General features: G+C 39.5%; 1 protein-coding gene across 1 annotated transcript; it reads right to left on the bottom strand.

Annotated features, from left to right (window-relative positions):
• Positions 1-420: 420 nt before the first annotated feature.
• Positions 421-9575, bottom strand: LOC102213573 (metalloreductase STEAP4-like). The gene is made up of 9 exons (XM_005738538.1): positions 9329-9575; positions 9123-9230; positions 7295-7365; positions 6781-6865; positions 4656-4934; positions 4478-4572; positions 4218-4371; positions 3907-4077; positions 421-2502 (listed from the first exon to the last, which is right to left on the bottom strand). Exons 1-9 carry the CDS (start codon positions 9515-9517, stop codon positions 2239-2241), a joined length of 1416 nt encoding a protein of 471 aa, XP_005738595.1. The 5' UTR covers positions 9518-9575; the 3' UTR covers positions 421-2238.
• Between the last annotated feature and the right edge of the window lie 12743 nt (positions 9576-22318).

Genomic DNA, 22318 nt, shown 5'->3' with positions numbered 1-22318 from the left:
AGGCTTTCGAGCCTATACAGCTTGGAGTAAGACAACATGCATGAAGAGGATGATGTGGACAAAATACTCATTTGCCTAATAATTCTGCACTCCCTGTAGTGTTTTATTGTGTCGATTGATATGCTTTTATACCTGTTTTAAACCATTTTTATTGTTTCGTTTGATATGCTTTTATTCCAATGTGAAGCACTTTGAAAAAACTTCCAGTTTCAAAAAGCGCAATATAAATAAATGTTACTTACTTTACTAAGTCTGCCTCTCTAAGATGCTCTTTTAATTTACTGACCTGTTGTTCCATTGTGAATAAAATATGGGTCATTACGTTGTTTGATCTCATTTTACAGTCCCAACGTTTTTGGAACTGTGGCTGTACAAGTCAAAGGCAAACCTCATAATTTATCTGTAAGTATCGGCTCAGTCAAATTATCGTCTTCTGTGAGTTAAAGTTAAAAGTGTTGGTATTGCACACTCCTGTGCGCACAATTTCAAATATCTAATTTCTGTATGTGAATAGTAACTAAAATATAATGACGGCTGAATGTCTGTGGATGTCCAATTTTGCAGAATTTGTCATTTTCCGAAGTGGTTTTAATGAAGAAAAAAGGACCTAATGAATAATAAAAACAAAATCCTTTGCAGAAAAGCTCCCATAAATAAACCATAATTTCTTAATTAAATGCATTTTATTCTGTCACAATTCTGGGATATATAATTTACATTTCTGAAGTTCCCATGCTATTTTGTTATACACCTTTCATTTAATATCTAGTTGTACATTTCAAAGGTGGAGCTTGAATGTCAGTGATCTCTGTATTAACCCACAATTTCTGCAGCCTATTTACACTCACACAGGTTTAAGCCTTCAAGGCTAGACACAAATAAAGTTATTATAGGTTTCAGGGCTGTCTAGGTGTGTAAAATTAAAGATGAGAGGAAATGAATTATGTAAGTTTGCTTGTTTCACAGCTATTCTGCTCTGCATGTTGCTACATCTTAATTCTTTCCAGAGGCAATACTGGAATAATGGAATAACTCACACACCAACAGACGCACACACCAATGCACACGAACAGCAGGCAGTTTGGTAAAATCGGTTCACTGGTAACAGGAGGCTAATACAATAGGAGAGGATGTAAGGGATTACAGATTGTTTATGCAGATAATGCTGTTAGATGCTAGATAACAGGATGTCTCTGCCTAAATGTTCTGCTTTAGGCGAGAGGCACTGAGTTTTCTTTATATAGCACCAGAATCTGTCATGGCGACAGCTACTCCATCTTCTTCTTTCCTTTTTCTGTCTCTGTATCATTAGGGATGTGCATACCAACCTCTTCTAACCATCCTGCACCTGTTCGTCAGCCATTACTATTGAGTTTCCCATTTTTGCTCATCATCTGTTCAAATCTAACTGGATCTGCTTTCTCAGCAATTCCTCGGTAGTAGTGGGTATTTTGAGGGCAGCTTGCATGTTTTATTACTACCTACCTGCTTCAGCCTGGTAAATTTGCTGGTGACTGTAACACTGCACTAGACCTATGGTAGTAAAGGTGTTTGTGAATCTGCTTTTGACTACAAAATCTGTTGTTCCGCCCCCAAGTTAAGTGCTTCGTGTTTTTGTTTTGTTTTTTCATATAATCTGCATGCAGAAATCCAATTAACTTACTCACCTTCATGCTGTGTATGTGCATCATAAGCATGTGTGTCTTAGTGTGCACTCTGGTGTGCTCTTGAGACGGAGGCAGGTACGGGTAGTGAGATATTTGTGTCAGAAAGCAGGGAGATCAATAACATCCTGAAAAGAGAGCAACCTCAGGGATACAATTGCTCCACTTGAAGGGAAGGGAGAGTGGAATACAGAAACTATTGCCTATGTTTATCAAAACAGTGGATTTCAACAGGGGATAGCAATCTATTTTTCAGCACATTTGGTGAAAAAGATACAACACAAACATCTGAAATGTGTGGGGGGGTTTCACTCAAAAAGAAAATACACATTAAAAATATTTATATCAACAGAAGCATGTCAATTTGGCATACACCTGACTTTTCTCTGAGTATTGCAAAGTCAGGAACAGGCAGGATCAGACAGTAACTCACCACTGGAACCACTGGTCTTTCTTTTTCTTTACTTTGTGCAAAATCGAAACGATTGTTATGCTATTTCATTTTCCCTACTTTATGATTGTCTACAAATGAAAAATAATATAACATGTCATTGAAACATTCAGCAACCCTGGATCACATGTTAGTGGCTTTGAGTTCACCCATCTCATCCTTTAACCGGTTGCGTTCCCAGCCTTGGCGAATGCGCATGAGCGGACGGTTCACGCAGGGGAGGACGAGGACCAGCTTGAGCACCAGTGTTACCGAAGGAACAATTAGACAGAGCATGGAGTCCGGAGGAGTGTACCATTTATACGTAGATTTGCGAAGGAATTTATCCCAGGCATAAATGTAGCAATGTGCAGTGGAGAGAAAAAGAGTCAGGTAGCCCAGCGTCGACTGTGGGGAAAAAGAAACACACACACACACACACACACACACAATGGTAAAAATTAAAGATTAAATACAAAAGAGTTCAACAAGAAGACGGTAAGCTTTCTGTTATCTGTTAAATAAACATGAAACTAGTGTTGAGTTTATTAAGTAGGTAATAAAAATTTTATTTCAAGCATTTTGTGATCAACATCACAAAGTGCTTTAAAATAAACTTACAGAGCATAAAAGCAAAAGTTAATCAAACACAAGTAAAAAATATGGGTTCAGCTTAGCTTAGCAAAAATACTGAAAATGTGTGGAACCTTTGTCCAAAGGTAGAAGGTTTTTTTTAAAAAGCAAATTAACTGGTGAGGTTTAGAGGCGCTCAGTTTTGTTGTGACAGTATTTGCTTTCTCCTTTTGTCATGCTACTCTAAGCTAGGATAAGTCAACTCTAGGCTGGTACGGGCAAATTTACCACACAGACAAACTAATGGTATCAACTGTCTCATCTAACTCTGTGGAAGAAAGAGAATGAGAATGAGCTATCTCCCAAATTACCAAACTATCCTTGGAAATGCTTTATGCTGAATTTAAGACTGACATGCACAGACACAGACATAATAACAAACAACCTAGTGCATAATGTGCCTCCATTTCCATGTTTTAGCATTTGCAATAAGGGCAAACAGCAGAGAAAGCAAACAGTGCTATTGCTATGGCGCAGTAATAAACTGTGCCCCTGTGTGATGACGATAAGGGATCTTGCACCTACTTGCACCTTATTAAACCAGTGGAGAGTAAATATCATATTACACAGTGTCCTAGCATTTTTGGATATTTGCTTGTATTCAGGGCTTTATATTCCCATGTTGACAACAGTGATCACAACTAGAAGCAAAAAGTAAGCTTATGTAAGCATATTATTGTTATTTCATGTCTTATTTCATAACTCTCCTCACTAGATCATAAGAATTAGTTTGACTTTCACCTCCATCTCTGAGTACCATTCGCTGTCTGAGGTCTATCTATGGACCTGACCTTTACACAAATGGGCCTGTGACCTGTATTAAAAATCTTCTCACTGGAGGATTATACCAGGTATCATAATTCTATTTAATGAATAACTTAACATTTAAAATCCTTGGCTAAAGTCTCTCTGTGTGCCTGTGTTTGGCGGCTAGTTAACTAGGCTCTGGGGAGACAAGTGCCAGTGACATATTGCTATATTGCTTTTACAACACTTTAATAACTGATAAAAATCTAAGAAGTTCTAAATGTAGATTATCTAGAAGGCTCTAAAATATGCCTTTACTGATATGAAACACGTGACTGATAAAGCATGAGAATTTAAAGGTGTGCATGAGAAAATGCACATTCACACACAGCACATACATGTGAAGGACTGTGCATTTTTATCTGCACTGACCTGAACAAAGCTGAACTCTCTCCAGCTGAGAGTGCCTCCAACAGAGGGCAAGGATGTTAGCCCCAGCAGGACAAAAAGAAAGAAGCCCAGGATTCCCAGTGCATATAATGAGTCAGTGCGCCATGCGCTGGTATTGTCAAAGTAAAGTGGAGTGGTAGTATTTTTCTTCACCTACAAGGAAGAGAGAAAAGTGGAGGGACTGTTATTGCAGTGAATGTTCTACATGTACATATAAGCTTTATTTAATATTTTTCTTTGTGCAGGATTGCAGAAACACTCCAATCAGTTTGCACCAGCCTGCTGCACTTTACCTCATTCAACACATTGGAGATGACTCTTTGTCTGTCAGAGTAGCGGGCAGGAATGATTAATGTGTAGATAGCATGGAGCAATGCAAAGCCTAGTGCAAGAAGACCCAACTGTTTCCTGCACAGCATCCAGCGATCTAGCCAATTGGGGAAACGCCTGGAACATAGGAAAATGAGTTAGGCACTTTACGCTGCAAAAATCATGCCCTTTTTTTTTTTTTACATTGTACCAGGAATGAAAATGTTTATGTTTGATGCCTGACCTGTACTTGGTCCCTCTGTAGAGCTGAAGGAACCCAGCTATAGCTCCAGGGAGGTAGCAGAGCGACAGCATAATGAGGGACACAACTGGAGTGATCTGACACATGGAAAATAAAAACACAATGAGAAATGTAAAATACCGTTTTACGAGCAACTAAACAAAGAGGAGCATATCTTTACCTTGTTGGCCAGGGATATCATTATGCGGTAGGAGATATCTTCATCATTTTCCACATATGCATAGATGATATCTCTAATGACCAAATACAAGAAAAAGAAGGCAGCGAGGCCGAAAGCCACGTACAAAGGCATCCTCCACTCTGGGAACAGCTGCAGAGGAAAGTCCTCCACCTCTTTAGCAGCTGACAGGGACCCTTTGTCCACAACAGTGAGGCCTAGTTTGGTGGCCATCTCTGCCACATCCCGTTTTGCTTCTCCATTGTTCCCACACAGGTACACCTAGGGCATAAATAGAAATAGTCTATAAATGTGTATTTCTCCAAAGGCATATAGAGCTTGTCACAAATATAAAATTAAAATTTTTTAAAGGTTTGAAAAATTCTCACTAAGCTTTGCACTGCAGGTTTTATCAAAGACTCCTGAAACAGGAATAAATGATGCTTTTGTTGGGGGCTTTTCAGCCGGCAGTCTGGTTCTCTAATGAGTATTAAGGCAGCAGGACAGCATATGTGCGACTGATTCAAAAACCTACACCTTCTGCATTCATGTCTGCAGGCAGGAGAATTTTTACCAGTGCAACAGCACGGACCATTAATCTGTTCTTAGTCGTTTCTGACCAAAATGGAAGATGATGCGGTTTTAACTGTCTGTGAAGTTTCATCGTGTCACTAATATTATCTTTTCTTTGCAGTTCCAAACTGTATTAGTTGGTAAATTGATGAAAGCAGATTCTAAAATAATAATATGAATATTAACATTTATTAAATTTTTTCTCTCAACACTTTCTTATGATCTGTGTTTCTATTACTAATAGATGACTCACCTGATTCGAATATCTAGTGAATGACTGCACAGCTACACCTACATTGTGTGTCCACAGAATTACCCCTGTTTTATCTGTCACCCACCGCTCCTTCAGTTTTTTGGGAAGAAGCCCCTGAAAATGTATTACTAGGTAAGCACACGTGCCTACTTTATATACATATGCTGCTCAATATGTAATCCCATTCTAGATCACAGCATGGTGAAGCTTATTACTGCACTCACAGCTCTGTGATAAGACGATTAACTTGTTTGTAAAAGGCGAGAACTAACGAGAGCTAGAGAGTGTGTGACAGAGAGAGAGCAGTTTGACAGGCATATAGGAGAGTCAGTGGGATTGAGCAGTTTTCCCCAGGTGTGTGTGTGTAAGTGGACCGGGCAGCCAGCCATGTCTCCCTACATTACTGCACCAGTAACAGCAGGGGACAGCCGACAGACTAAATCTCCATCTGAATGTAAATGTGACAGAGCCACAGCCCCGCTGTGGATCTAATCAAATTGCTGGCTGGGGAATAGCACACACTTAAAAGCATGAGTGTGTGTGGATATATACTGTAACTACATATGCGCTGATAAAGAAACACACATTCAAACACACACACCCTCTTTTCTCTCACAGCTACCTGTTTTCAAAGAAATAGAACACTGCAGTGGTTTGTGTGTGTGTGTGTGTGTGTGTGTGTGTGTGTGTGTGTGTGTGTGTGTGTGTGTGTGTGTGTGTGTGTGTGTTTGTGTTTACGTGCACACGTATGGGGGCTTGTTTGTGTTGAAGAGGATTTGAGGCAGATTCAGGTTTGGTCTCCAGAGGTTCGAGCATGTTTGTGTTTCTCTTTGTAGCCGTGAAACGGAAGCTGCAATAAACACTGGTCTTTCAACTTTGTAAGATCATGAAGTGTGCTTGTTTGTGTATTTTTACAAGCGCTGCCCTCATTTTCTCTCGCATTGTTATGGTAAGACAGCAAAATCAATAATCAGCAGCAACAAAACTGAAATCAATTGCTTCCCTAAATTTTGCACGGCGTATGTTGAAGCAATCTCCTGTTATTAAGCAGTTCAAGAGACATTTTTTCCCATCGCAAAACAGAAAATGCTGAAAGCAGATGTTATTTTGTAGTTTGAAGTCAAACATTTCTCATGGTGATCAGATCAATTTAGTAATCTCCTCTTTCTGTTACTGCTTTGTTTGTATCTTTATTCTTGTCAGCCATAGTCTTCCTTAAGGCTCAGAAGCTTCCTGACTTTGTTTTGTCTTAAGCCAGCTGACATCTTTTTAACAGATCCCTTACTTCTACTCTTGTTTTACCTGTCTTCCTGCTTGAAGTCCATTCTGCAGGGCCCAGGTGGACAGGGTGTTAAGGCCTTTAACAACGGCTGCTTTAGGGACCAGCCTAGAGAACACACAGAAAGGACTTTAGTTGCTATTGTTTCTTTTACAAAGACGCCCAGGGGAAAGAAAAAGTCTCAAAACGATGAGAATCAATGTTTCCACTTCAACCGAATGGATACACAGCAGGCTCACCTGTCAAGGGAGCTGCAACCACTTGATTTGTTTCACTTCTTTAGGATTCAGTGGAGAGTTTTGATCTCTCATTTTCCAAGAGGTCTTTAGGAGCATTTTTCCACAACAATGTCATTCTCACATAGATTTGTAATAGGCACAGTTGCAATGAAAGAAAAAGATATTTTTGACAACAAATAAAGATTGAACAAAAAAAGGTTAGGCTCCCTTGGTGAACAGAAGGAATGACTTGCATGCACAGTGTATTCATGAATGAGAGACTCTTTTTCTTTTCCATACTTTTGAGGACGTATGTTACCTCTGCAAGTAGACGGCATTTGCTTCCATGTACATGTCTTTCTTCAAGTTGTTACTGAGGTCCACCAGCACCTTGAAATAAATCCATCAGCATTGATTGAGTAGAGAGAAAAAATAAAGTAGTTATAATATTTGTCATTTATTTCATGCACATCCTTTTACAAAAATCATGTGAATGATTCCGTTAAGATGTGAACAGCAGAAAACACTGACATTACACACACATAAGGTGTGACTGGATAACGTTGTGTTTTTGTGTAGCACCTCTTGTCCACCCTCCTCACTCTGTGTATTCATTTCCCATGATTACATGTCAGTAGCCTCTGGTTCTTTCTCCTGTATTTTATGCTTTCTCCTCTCTCCGTACCTTTCTGGAGATGTGTCTCGATCCATAGCTGCTTGGTTTTGACTTGTGGTTACTGTCCCTGCAAACCTGCTCACTGTTTGTTATTTTTCAAGTGCTCATTTTTTTTCCTCTCCACTCTCCTGTCACCCCCGACCGTTTCAGACAGACAGCCCCTCAGCCTGAATTTGGTTCAGTCAGAGGTTCTTCCTCAAGAGGGATTTGTTCAGTGTCTTTCTGTAGTACTGTAAGGTCTAGAGCCAACTAAACCGCCCTCAGCTAACGTCACAACAACACACAAATAAATTACTAATAATTTTGTCTCTGATTTGCTTTCCTTGAAATTTTTTGTTTCCACTTCAAATATTTCTAAATAATGGGCCATTTTGATCTGCTTGTGTTTTTAATTTCCTGAGTTATTTTTGTTTATCATGGGCTAAAATGTAATATTCCCACATGTAACTTGGCCATTCTTTTAAAATGAGAATAGTTATTATTATTAGTAGTAGTATTACACTGTGCTGTTGCATGGCATTAGTTGTTGTTAAGATTTAATCCTTAATTCATGCTGCAAATAAAAGTTACAAAGTAGCACAATCATCTTAGCAGGATTTAATTGATAAAACAATGCAAACCTAAAAGTAATCGTTTTTTCACGTCTTTTGATCTGTAACAGAACTAAAGTAATGCTAATATTTAATGTTTTCTTAACAATTCAGAACATTTACTGAGGAAAATGTTGTGGTTAATGTCTTGAGGACAAACTGTTCCACAATCCAACTGAGCGCAGAGGTGTCAGAAGATGTTCAAGCGAAGTAATAAACTTCCGAGATCTTGAGATTATTTTATTTTAAAAAAAGAATTTCACAAATCACTGTCAAGGATTACCTACATACGCATACAAAAGCCCATTTTCAGACGTCCTCTCTCCTGTCTTACGGCGGCACTTTGCTTTATCCAGTGTGAATGTGTTTAAAGTATTTTGAGACTGTAATTGAAGCTACGCAGGCTCAGATTGACCAATGTATTGCTTCTTTAATCAGCTGTGCTAACACCAGTTAGACCTTTAACATAATGAACTTGCATTAGCTAATGCTGTTATCAAAATGAGTTACAATTCATCAGTCATTGATTGTCAGACCCATGATTTAGATAACATGTGTCTAAAAATTATTTCCTTGATATATGAATGACACAGCAGTTAATATTTATATGTTCTCTCAAATAACATGAATTATTGCTGACAAATCGCCATGATAATTCCATGAAAATGTCATTTTTAAACTCTTGCTATCATGTTTCATATGTGGGAACAAATGTAATAACCTATGTGTACACAATATGTTAAATATTGTTTCCAGGCCAGCTGGCAAATGAAAATGTAGAAATGTGGATTCACAGAAAGAAAGAGGAAAAAAAAGAGTTTAAAGGTGTTTAAAGATTTAAAGGTGTATCTTTTTTATTCCAATTTTAACTTTGGACTAACCTTTCTTTCAAGTTGAGGTGCCATCTTCTCCAGAAATTCATAGTGTTCTCTGTGAACACAAACGAAGATCATCTTGGCAGACCGGGCTGATTCTTCATGGGTCATCACCTCCGCAAAACAAAGGACAGAACATGTTTGAGATACGTACAGTAATGTTTCTAAATTTAAAAACTCTATTCAGTTCAATATAATGCCATAAGTCATACCTGAGCTCCCTCAGGCAAGGGGCCACAGCTGTGAGGTCTGCGGCTGCCATACACCACCCTGTAGCCGGACTGGAGCAGACACAGGCCCAGAGAGCGTCCTAAGTCCCCAGTCCCAAAGATACACATCAGCTCAGGCTCAGGGCCATCTCCCGATGCCAGTTGATGCAGCATCGCACCTTCTGTCTTCATGTTCTCTGATATTTCTTTTTCCACACTTATGATCACACACTGAGATTGGATGGTCAGTTTTAGCTGTGAATTTATAATGTTTTGGAATCTGACCTATACACTGCCTCTCCCACTTTGTGCGTGATTCTTCTTTTAACCTCTGTGTGACATAAGTGTGTGTAATGAAGTTATTATAGCTGTTTATTACATCTACAATCAACATCTGAAATCGCATGTGTTGGAATGCAATATAACTCATATCTGTGTTTTGTTTTTTATGCAATGTGAGTCAGCATTTTATCCATGATTTCTTTTGGATGTATATTTAGCTTATTTTTATATTGCTTGTGCTCATCAGCTATTGGCTGATAGAGCAAGACTTTGAACTCTAAATTAACTGTACGGGGAGCCATCTGCACTCTGCAGCAGTAACATTAACCTCAGATTCGCACTTTTTTAACATTTTATTATTCTTAGAAATGCCAACTGCTTCATCTACCTAGTTCAGCCAGAATTTGACTTTTACATTTGGTAATAATAATAAAAAATCTTTTGCTGCTGCTTTCCAGTGCTGCCTTATTCAATTTCTTCTGTTTCCACTCTAGACAGGATGCCATGTGGGAAATCCAGGCCCACAGATTCATTATCATTTCAAAACCCGCTGTTCCAACCAAACAACCGGGAAGAGAATTTCTGCAAATTTAGTGTTCATGTCCCCATGGCTTAAACATCTGCAAAGTTGTGACACGAACAGACTCAGTAGAGCAGAAATGAAGCTTGGCACATATGTAAGTGTTTTGCGTGTGGCTGCTTTGCTTTGTATGAATGCATGGGTCTGTTCGCAACTGTCAGTTGGTGTATATATGTGTGTGTGGTTGAGCGTGTGTGTGTGTGTGTATCTGTGCACTGAAATGGGTCAGGAGGATCGGAGCTGAACAGAGTCCCAGCTGTGATGTGAGGTACCAGGGGAGTTGGCTTTGTGTAGACAGAATGACTACCTGGCTATAGAAATGACACACAGCATCACATCAACTTTAACTATTTGCACAAAAATATACTCATCTCCATAAAAGCAGCCTCATTCAAATAACAATATACATACATATAGCCAGAAATATTTATGGCAGACAAGCAGCCTGTTACCTCAGGAGCTTTTACACTCAAGTCCATAACCAAAGCGTTAATGTCTACCAGGGGGTATATCGCAGCAAAATGAGAAATCATTTTATGCCTAACCTTTAAGGCATCCATTCACTTGTAGCACTGTTAGAATAGACCTGATAGCAGATTCACTCCAATGACTCATTTACTAGCTCTGCCTCCAGGACAACTCTCTTTTCACGTCCTCTTCTTTCTTTCCTTTTCTCTTTGCATCACCACTTAGCCCTCTCCTCCAAAGTCTGCGTTCTTTCTGTGCACTCAGTTCCTAGTGCTCTCCCACCTCTTAGCCGAGCTTTCTCTAACTTAATAATTATTGAACCCATCGAGTAAATTAAACCTACGTTGGCTTTAATTATGCTGTCCAAGGCCATGACTGTCTATCCAAGAAAGTTAGGTAACCTTCAAGAATAGTTCTTCCCACCTAACGTTATCAGTTTAAGTTTTTCCCACAACTCTTTCAAGTAAGTATTTCATCATTAGTGACTGTAAATAGCTCTTGATATGTTTGTCTATATATGTGGTTGATTTGCCTATTCATGTTTTATAGATTCCAGAAAAGTGTGAAATTCTCACGTATCATTCACATGGGGCAGCAAATATGTCCCTGGAATAGAAGAAGAGAAACAGAGCTGAAAGAATTCATCACTTTATACTCTTTTGAAGTGACTAAGCAAAGACAGTTAGTGGCAGTGTTGCCAAGTCCGTAATTTCCCACAGAACTGGGCTACTTTTGAAGTCTTGCCACAGGGTGAATTTATGGTCCACTTGTTGGGTAGACCTAATTTGCATGAAAATTACACGGATATCTATAAATAACCACACATAAGTTACAGGAAACAATGAATTTATACTCAGACCCTGCTAAATCAACTGCAAATCAGATCAACATGTAAACAATTCCAGCTACATTCAACCACGCACAGTATGCCATAATTGCCGCACAGCGTGGGCACTAAGCTAGTTTTGTCACAGTCGTGTCCAAGGAAGGGAAATGAAAGAATTAAGCAATTCCAATTGTATTATTGATATCAGTTATCAGTTTGATTACTTATTGATTTTCTTATAGATTCTCAATGAGTTCTCTCACTTTGAGAGTGACCATCAAGCAGCAGATCAAACACATTTGTGCAAATGAATTGCATAATGTGGGTCTTCGCAGCCAGCAGCGGGGAGTTGGCGAAGCCAGCTCGCACTGGCATCTGCAGGAAGAAGACGTGACTGAAGAGGAATTCGCTGTCGTCCTAGGAAGGACAGCATGCTCTCCGTGAGCTCGAGAGTGGTACGAGAGAGAGGAGTTTCTCGGCCCGCTCTGCATCGGAGAGGGAGTAGCGCCGCAGCAGCAGCAGCACCTTAAGAGCGATGTATTTCCCTTGGGGGGGGGGGGATGCCGGAAAACGGTTATCACATGACGGTTGGACAGCGGATCCAGCAAGGCCACCACGTGTTGGTATTTCATGTCGTCAGCTGAAAAGCCACAGGGAGCAAACTGAGCTTCAATGTGCACGAACCACGAAGGAGGGTCATGAAGCCAAAAATCCAGCAGCTTAACTGCCACAGCAAAAATTAAAACGTGCAGCTCTGTAATCACTTTCGACATAAATGAAGACAGAAAACTGAAGTTGGGCTAGCTGGTATATAATGATGTGCTGCGTGGTGGCTGGCTACACAGCTATGGTTAGCACAACATAAACACAGTGAAGCTTGAGGATGAACGCTAAGGTTTTTCCACTCAATAAAAGTTAACCTGAGAGTTCCCGATGATTAGGGACAAATGTAATTGCATGGCAGGATGCTGTAAACGGACCAAACTTCAGTCAGGAGAACAACTGCAATACAAGGTTAGTCATTAATATACTGCTGCATGGGCTGGGCCATAGGTACATTGTAAGGTTTTAAAAACTGAGCTTTAAAATGAAAACTGATGATAACAACCGAGAGAAGTCGACAGTGGTCACTGACTTTTTTTGGGGGGGGGGGTTCACATTAAATAAAACAAAATTCAAAGCATTAAACAGGTTAAACGATGTGGGGCGATTGTGGCTCAAGAGTTGGGAGTTCGCCTTGTAATTGGAAGGTTGCCGGTTCGAGCCCCGGCTTGGACAGTCTCGGTCGTTGTGTCCTTGGGCAAGACACTTCGCCCGTTGCCTACTGGTGGTGGTCAGAGGGCCCGGTGGCGCCAGTGTCCGGCAGCCTCGCCTCTGTCAGTGCGCCCCAGGGTGGCTGTGGCTACAATGTAGCTTGCCATCACCAGTGTGTGAATGTGTGTGTGAATGGGTGGATGACTGGATATGTAAAGCGCTTTGGGGTCCTTAGGGACTAGTAAAGCGCTATATAAATACAGGCCATTTACCATTTAAAAACACAACAGCCTTAATAAATGCAGAGTAGTTTGTACCCGGAAGCAGGGTTCATACGTCATCACTTAAAGATTGGATATCCCAACTGCTGTGGATGTTTTAATGCAGTGCAGTTGTTATTATTAAAACTTGCCACATCATGTTTATGACAGTTACAATAAACACTGTTCCTTAGTTTGGAACTACAGTGGATACTCATATTACTCACTCATCCATCGCACATTAGCCATGGACATCTGGATTAGAACTCCAAAATTCAAAACCTAAACCATACAAACTCACATTGCTGCTGAGTCTCACTGATATGATGAAATGTCTCAGACATCCATTGGAAGCAGTTAAACTAAACTGTTGTGTTGTCTCTGTTGTATGACAAAGCAAGCACACGTAAACTTTTAATTGCATTTTTAAGGACAGTCTTTCTGCTGCAGACAGATTTTCTAACCATGTGAGTATTTTGTGCTTTTTCAAAAACATCTTGCAACATTTAACCGTAATGCGCTCTGGGACATGTTTACATCGAGCATATGCTGAGCCTTCAATTTATAAATGTCAGGGTGGAGTTGCAAATTACAGCACACGTGAGAAAGCACACTCAGATTCTTCCAGTGTTATCTGTCACTCTGCAGTGCATTAAAAACATGCGTATAATAGTGAGCGTTGAACATTTGTTTTGCCAGCTTAATGGACAAAAATAAAGAATTCACATTTGCAAGCAAGAGTGAATGGCTGTGGTGGGAATTACTTGAGATTACAGCTGTTTCCAGGCGTCATGAGGCACGCACAATGAGGGGCAGTTGTTAAAGACAGTTTTCAGTGAGAGTGCGCCTATTATACATAGTGCCATGGTGTTACAATGAGCAGAGAACAGCCTGTAAGATAGATGAGTTCTAAGAGATTTCTGTTATGGCAATGCATTACATATGAGATTCATATTGAGGCTCTGACTGAGCTCAGGTTTTGAGGTTGTTGAAAAAGCAGTGGAAAAAAAGTGGTAGGAAGACAGACACACACTGGCTATACGATGAGACACAAAGACAGAAACATAGGGAGCATAGCAGAGAGACTCAGGCACAGAAAAAAAGACACCAAGAAGAAGAAATTGAAAAAAATTGTGTTTCAGTAGAACAAAGATGCTTGTTACAACCAGTTTCCCATAAGTATTCCCAGAAATATTCTATAAATATTCCATTACCAGCTTTCCAGACAGAAACACTTGGGATGTTCATTATGAAACACTTAGAGTAGGTTTAAGGAGAATAAGAAACACTTTGAATGAAAGTGCACCCTATTTTTTTTAGATGTTTGTCTTTGATGAAGTTGCTGCTTTAGGGCTGTTGAGATAAATGAATAGTGCGTGTCCTTTTGTATAGCATGTACACATATGGTGTGGGTGTTCTGTTATGGGTTATGTTTGTCTGTCCAGCTCAACATGTTCACTGATGTAAAGAAATGTTCATGTGTGTAAATCTATAGTCAATATTCCATTTTTATCATGTCTACAACAGGCCTACATGCATTATAGAAGCATCTCAACTCGGAGAGCCTCATCCCCTATCTCTGCTTTAACAGGATGAGCCCTGACTGTATGTTTGATGTTCAGAATCTTATCTGGCAAGCCAAGCGTCAGAAATCAGAGGCTGGGAGGAGCTGCATGAAACTGCAGATTTAGAGATTTTCCTCTTTCGTCCGGCACACATCGCTGCTGAATTATATGGCCTTGGTTATTTCAGAACTCAGGCTTTTTAAGAACAGAGGGGACTGGGACACTTTGAAAATATCTCCAGAAAGACAATGCTTGCATGGGATTGTCTTATCCTCTCCTTGGATAGCAAGCTTTGATAATCTTTTTTGCCTCGTTTAACTTCTTTTCCTCCCCTCCACCCTGCGCCGTTCTTTGTGTGATCCAAGATAGAAGAAATTGAACAGTCTTTTTCGGTTTACATGCTGAAAAGGTTGAGATTAAGATCTCCAATGTATCTGTGTCATTCTACATAGTCATATCTCCACAAACAGCTGTGGTCTGCAAATAGCATGCATCCCCACTGTTCCTCCTTTGTGGCTGGAGGGAAATCGACAGCCCATTATGAGGCTGAGATAGGCCTAAAGAATTTTTCGCCTCATCTCCTCAGCCATACCTCCAGTCAAGTGAAAGAGCTGACAAGGTAGGAAAAAGCTGACACGGAAGTCTAATTCTGTAATGATGAAAACCTCATAGTCATCAGAGGTGCAGGTTCCCTACTCTGTATTTTTTAACGCAGGTGGTGTGCTGAGGGAAAACGACAGAGAGTCAGGAAGCATGCAGTATGCTCAGGTTCACAGGCAATATGGTTGTGAATGGTGATGAGGCAAACTGTTGTTGCTAGGTACAGTTTCACAGCAAAGCTATAGTTAACAAGGCGACAAGAACGTTCCTGACAGCCAACGATGGCATTTGTTCTAATTTCCTTTCAAACTACCCTCTGGGTCGCAATGCCTAAATGAGGTTACTGATGATTGGTGCAAAAAATAATTATGAGCCAACAGTCCTCTTAGATCAGCAGCATGGTAACCATGTTTGTGTATGGCCCTGACTGGCAGTCAAGAGCATAGCTAGATATCTATCCTTTTTTCCATGTAGAGTTATATCGGATTAGTGACTTTTTTTCCCGAGTGTCTCATCTGTTGTTGTTTGTATTTATTTATTGATTGATTGATTCTTTATTTTGAACATGTTGAAAAAGTACAACAAAATAGAATTAAAAGAGACAAATGAACAAAGCAAAACAAAAGGAAAACGAGCGTCTCATCTGTTGTTGTTTGTATTCATGGTTTTATTATCGTGAAAAGCAACACAAAGCTGTGGCATTTGTTTGTGTATCCTTTTAATTAATAAGGTCTCTTTCAAAGAAGGTTAAATCTCTGCTTTCTCCAGTATGTGGAGATGATAGACAATTTCCAGGTGATATTTGAGCTGTAGCCAGGAATGACTGCCTGGAATTGTCCTTTAAAATATAAAAATTCTTGAATTATTACAGACTTGTCAGTTCTGGTGTTCTCTGGCCAGCATTCATGCCACCCACATTTTTCAATGATGAAGACATTTAAGTACAAAGAAAGTTCTTGCTTTGAGCACCCACTAGAAACTCAGAGCTAGATGGATGCCCAGCACTCATTAGACTAGAAAACAGAAAACCAAGAAGGACAGAGGGCTTCAAAAACAAACAGAAATACATAAAATAGATGTAAACACACAGCAAACAGATAAACAAAGTCATTTTCAGATTTTTTTAAGGGGAGTTGTTAAGCATCCTTTATTCTTTTAGTTTGATTTGTATCAGTATCCACACCATAAGCAGGAAACACAGGCTCTCAGTGTATTTCAAGGTAACTTTATTGTGCTGTGGAACCACCACAATATGTAGCTTAAGGGTGTGAGAGAATCTCAGATACACTGACTCAAATAAAGCAAACCACAGTATAAACTGATGTTTAGATTCATGTTTGAACATTAGTTTATAAAGTGTGTTTTTCTTCCTTTCTTTACCTCCGGCTGGTCGAGTCATGTGGTCTTGCCAATCCTGGTTTTGCCAGAGGGTTCTTCCTGTTAAAAGGGAGTTTTCCCTTCCCACTCTTGCCAACTGCTTGCTCAAAGGGGCTTCTTTGAATATATCGATGTTCTCTATATTATGCTCTTTACCTTACAATATGAGATTCCTTGAGGCTGCTGAGATTTGGCCCTATATAAATAGAATTCAATTCAATTTGATTGAATTGAATTTGGAATTTATGTTTTAGATTTATTTTTTTGTCTCACTTCATTAAAATTAAGCTACCATAAAAATAAGAGACTTTCCCTTCTTTTTAAGTGTGCACACTTACTATGAAACATGAATGTACTCATCAGTTTATACTGTGTTTTATTTGATTAAGCGTATCAGCTGATATTTTGTCACACCCTGTTAGCAGCGTTTTGTTGTAAGTCCAAACCACACTACAACAAAGTTATCTCGAAATATGCTGACAGTCTGCAGTTCCTGTTTATGGTGTAGAGAGTGCAGACAACCCAAACTAACAGAGCAAGAAAATGCTTAAAAATCTCTCTAAATCCCTTGAGATAATCTGGAACGGCCTTTGTTTATATGCTTGTTGAGTGTTTACATCTATTTTATGCATGTCTGTTTGTTTCTGAGGCCCTCTGTGCTTCTTGGTTATCTGTTTTCTAGTGTTATGAGTCCTGGGCATCCATCTAGCTCTGAGTTTCTAGTGGATGCTCAAAGCAAAAGCTTTCTTTGTACTTCAATTTCTCCGTCGCTACAAAGAAAATGTGGGTGGCAGAGAACACCAGAGCTGGAAAGTCCACTAGTGTCCTGTTCTCTTCAAAGATGAGAGCAGACTCACACTGAGTACATGTGACAGACATGAAAGAGACTGAAGACACCGCTGCAAAAATAATGCGGCCTTCAAAATCATCCAGCATAACTGGTTCGGTGGTGGATCAGTGATGGTCTGGGGAGGCCAATCCTTGGTGAATGTCAGTCAAGCTGCAAGGTGCTCGGCTGTGAGCACAGGTCCTGTTAAAGGTTTCTTCTGACAGTTTGGTCAGAAACATACACATGGATGTGCTGCCCTTAAATTACCCCATCTCTGTCTGTCAAATTTATATATATATGTGTCTGTGTGAGAGAGAGAGTGTGTGTGCATATGTGCGTGTGTTAATATGTTATTCCCAGTAATTAACAACTATTCAGCCTTTCCATGTTTCTAGCGACCCTGGAGAAAATACAACTGTACAAACTGTCAGCGCTGATAAGAAACATCAGATTCTTGCGCATTCTGCAGTCCCGTGTAGGTTTTTAATAGAAAAGGAGAATTATTCATTGTCTTCTCAACAAATCTGTTATTTCTACAAAACTGTACTTCTGATTGCCATTGCGTATGTTTCTGTGATGTTCTATTGTGTTTCCAAATAGCAGATGGCTTGCTGGCAGCGATAAGAAACACGCATTTAGCAGGTAATGAATAAATAAGGATGATGATTGGGGAGTAATATCTAATATTCATATACTGCCAAACTGCCATAACAAAAACAACATTTCTTCACTTATTTCCGTGTGCATGTGTGTACAAAGAGGCCTGAGTGTCTATCATTCCAAAGAATTTAACTTGCTGCGGATGCATAGATAACATTAAATGTAAGACATACTTGTTATCCGCATTTGTTATTTTATGAAGCTTGCTTAGTACTGAAGTGCAAATTACAAAAAAGTTGTTAAGAATTATAATTCATGCAAATAAGCCTATGGCCTTTTTCAAACTCTGAGCATGTGTAGCATGAAAGTCTGTGATGGACAGAAAGATGGTGCATGTCCTTGTCATGCAGGAAGATATATTTTGAGAGAAGCACAAATAATTAATGACTTGTGGCAATCAAATATTAGGGAATTCAGGCATGAATCATGAATGAAGTGTGTCTGTGTGGATAGGTGTGTGGGTTTGTGTGTCCTGAGGTAGCGTCCTTGCTGCAAAGCTGTGGGAAAATTGCAGAGCTTGCAAACCTGAAATGGCAGGTGTCGGCAGGCTGAAAATCGCACACTGGATGATGCATTGTGTGCGTGCGCCTGTTATTTTGTATTACTGACATTGAGGGAACCTGCCTCCTCATGACATAAATCATTCAATTCTGGATGAAGGTTAGAGTGAGGTTAGGTTTTGGTTAAAATTAGGTTTAGGCAAGTCACGATTAGTGTTAGAGTAGGTCTTGTAGTAGGAACCCGTGTGTATGTTTGAGAGAATGGAAAGACAGAGTGTGTTGATGCAGGGAATCGACACACTCGTACTGTGTGTGTATTTGATGAGGAAAACATGCTGTAGAGAATATTTTGCTTTAAAATGAAATCTATTCAGGAGTGGTGCAGAATCATGCAATTCAAATGTGTAATACCTGCAGTATAATCATATGAGTGTGTATTTGTGAAAGAGCGAAAAAGAGACAGAGAGTTAAGGGGAGTGACAGTTTGTACAGCAAGTGCAGGTTAATTGCTGTGTGACCATGCTGAGAGCAGTGAACTCTGACATGCTTGGAGTCAGGCATAGTCCTTTCTGATTGGCTTACAGAGAAAAAATCTATAATTACTCAGAAAAGCCTCGCTGATAGCCTTCATAATCAGCAGAAAACACTTCAGAACACATATATAAGCGAGGCACAGGCACTCACAATGTTGACAGGGCCACAGCCCCATTATTTTTGAAATAGAGTAACATGACAGACATTAGTTTCCTTCTAAATTCTAATTACTTTTTCACCTTTTCTGGATAGATTATAACCTTGCCACTGGACACTGTAAAGATTTAAACATAACCACCTTGACCCACTCCCTGGTTTGGACCGTCCAGCTGACTGTGTCAGAACACCTATCAATCAGTGCTGCCACAACCTTAATGCCAGTTTCTAGATGGATGATTTTTTATTTTCTTTTTTTTAATCACAAAACTCTTTTATACCAGGCTGTAAGCTGTAAGGATGTTTTTCGGTTTGTTTTAAATTACTGCTGCTTTAGATTTATTTTCAGTGCTGTAGGTTGCCCTCTGTCTCACACTGGCGAAAACTATAATGCTAACAATCACATATGTGTGGGACAGAGTCCTCATAATTAGCTTCACCTCTACAGAAGTGAATATGGTGAACAAATATTTCCCAACATGTCAAATAATTTATTTGTGAAAGGAGTACCTTTGTGTTAAAAGAGCACGTGCTTTATTGTGTTTTTGCTAATGTGTCTGGGTGTGTGTCCGCACGGTCCTAAAGCCATTAATCCCTCCAGCTTTGTCCAGGTCACGTATCGTGTCAGGTACCCATGGAGATTCAAAGAAGGAGCCAGTGGAACGTCTTTGTGTCAGCAGACGAGTATAATTAGACTTCCTGAGCTATACAATGACATTTAAGTATCATCCTTTTTTGGTGTGTGTTTCACCACAAAAAAAGAAAAAAGAAAAAAGAACAGAGTTAATGATCATATTGTATTGTTCTGCCCTATTTTCATGTGTACAGACACAAACACTCACAGTAAAAAAAAAAGCCTCAGAATGTGATTCACCCTTTCTATAGCATGTCTGAAGCTGGTCATAATCTTACTTGACAGGTTATGACAGAAACTATGACAAGATATCATATCACTGTGGCCGGCAGACCCCAAACACAGACAGCCAGACTGCACTCGATACTAAACGGATGAGGGAAACTGCAGCAAATTTTATTGTCCTGTACGGTGACGTTGTGCTTTGAGCAGAGTGCTGCTATGCCACACCGTGTTGCATTGTATGGTAATTTTTCATACTGTATTTGGTAATGCTCTGTGCATGTTTGGGAAAATTGTTTTCTATTGTGTAGGATTTTTCTTTGTCCTGCAACCAATTTAGTCCTGCAGCTGACATGACCCAAGGACTTCTGTAAATGTTGATGTTAGCAAGACCCAGTAGTCCTGTGTGTAGCTGTACACGCTTTCTTTTTTAATGTGTGCGTGTATATGTGTTATCGTGTCTGTGCGCCTCTTTCGGCATTAATGCCACGGAGGAATGTGTGAGAGCTGTCAGAGAACATCAGGTTCCTAAAATAGACACTTCCCTTGGGAAAAATAGGAAGAAAAAGAGAGAGAAATGATAGAGTAGCTTTTCACAAAAGCTAGCAAAAAGCCCAGAATCAGGAGGAGAGCCAATGATTAATTATAGATTACAAATTATAGTAAAAAAGCAAGTGTATACATGCACACAATAAATTCCCATGCACAAACATACTCATATTTTACATCTACATCACAATACGTCCTAAATTTCTAAATAGATTTGAATACAAAGTACAGCAGTAAGTTCATTTTGAACTTTACAAAACAGCTGAAATACTAATATAATAAAGTAGGAGGTAATAAAATTCCTTTGACTTTAAACAACTGACTTGTAAAAAAAGAGGAAAAGGAAAAGTTTTTCCAGAAAGTATTACTCACAGTATCAAAAATATAAACAGGTTTTGGCATAAAAAAAACATACTTAAAGCAAAACTTTGAAGTGGACAGCACTTTATAGTATGAGCCCTATAAATTCAGACCCTGCTTTAGAATTGAGCAGTGAAAAATTGGTTAAGACAAGATATTTACAATTTATACTTAGAGGAATTTCACTGCATGTCTGACACTGCCGAATCGACCAGCCATCCCAATGTGAAAATTACAGAGAATAACAGCATAATTCTTGGACTTTTCACTATACTTTGCACTGTGCTGCATGTCGTAAAGAATAGATCACGTCATGTCTGCACTATTATTTTAATCTGAGCCAGAGGTCTGACCATTGTCAGCTTTATGGCCTTCCTACTGACAAAGACATGACCTATGGCCTGCCCTGCCCCAGAGTAAGACACTTCAGCAAAGAGGCGATGCCAACAAGTTTCTCTGAGTTACAACAGTAGCTTTGTGATTGTAATAGATTAACCGAATGCAAACTGCACTTCACTAGGTAAGGACCACAATGTCAAAAACAACTAGACAGTGTTTAATGATAGAGAATGAAGAATAGAAGGTGAGCAACAACTTAGGCCTGAGTCATTAGTTTGGTGCTGGTATTAATGAGGATTGTCAGCAGCTGTCAGACCAGATAGATCCCCCTAATGTGGAAGGAGGAACATGGGGTAGGGGTACCATCTGTTTTTATAAATGGATGGTTCATTAAAATGTGCTACTTTACTCTAAAAGAAACAGTCAAATTTAGAAGTTTTTTATAATCAGTTTGGGGGTTTTCTTAGTAGTTTCTCTGAAGATAAGTTTTTATTGTCATTGCACAGTCATACCTAGTACTGTCCCACGTCGGCATTACGCACAACACAACACAACACAGTAACTTAACTTAATAAATAAAAAGAATGAGTGTATGTTTATTGCACATTATTACTATTATTGTTGTTGTTGTCTTTGTTGTTCTTGTTATTGCCCCCATCAAAAAGTCGAGGGAGGTAGCCAATCAGGTAAGCTGTTAGCTTTGATTAGGGCTATTGCCCTGTTGTAAAACTGAAACTGCCCATTTGAGATCACAAAGGGTTGTTGTAAATTAAGAAACATGAGTTTGACAGCAGTGCAGTAAAAGTGTCAGGGTCCTGGGTCTCCTGACCCAGCGTTTTAGTTCATTGTGATTTTTGTATTATTGTACTTGGTGTGAGTTTCTATGGTTTCTAGTTTCGATCCCTTGCCCTTCATGTTTCTCTATGTCCCCTCTGTTCTGTGTAAGTCTGTGTCTGCATGTTTGAGTTCCCCTCTGTGTCTCTCGGTTCTTAGAGTCC

Source organism: Pundamilia nyererei, unplaced genomic scaffold (genome assembly GCF_000239375.1).
Source record: "Pundamilia nyererei isolate P.nyererei 1_Seehausen unplaced genomic scaffold, PunNye1.0 scaffold00084, whole genome shotgun sequence".
Classification (NCBI taxonomy): Eukaryota; Metazoa; Chordata; class Actinopteri; order Cichliformes; family Cichlidae; genus Pundamilia; species Pundamilia nyererei.
Note: the sequence above shows the minus strand (reverse complement) of the source record. Positions and strands in the feature narration are given on the sequence as shown.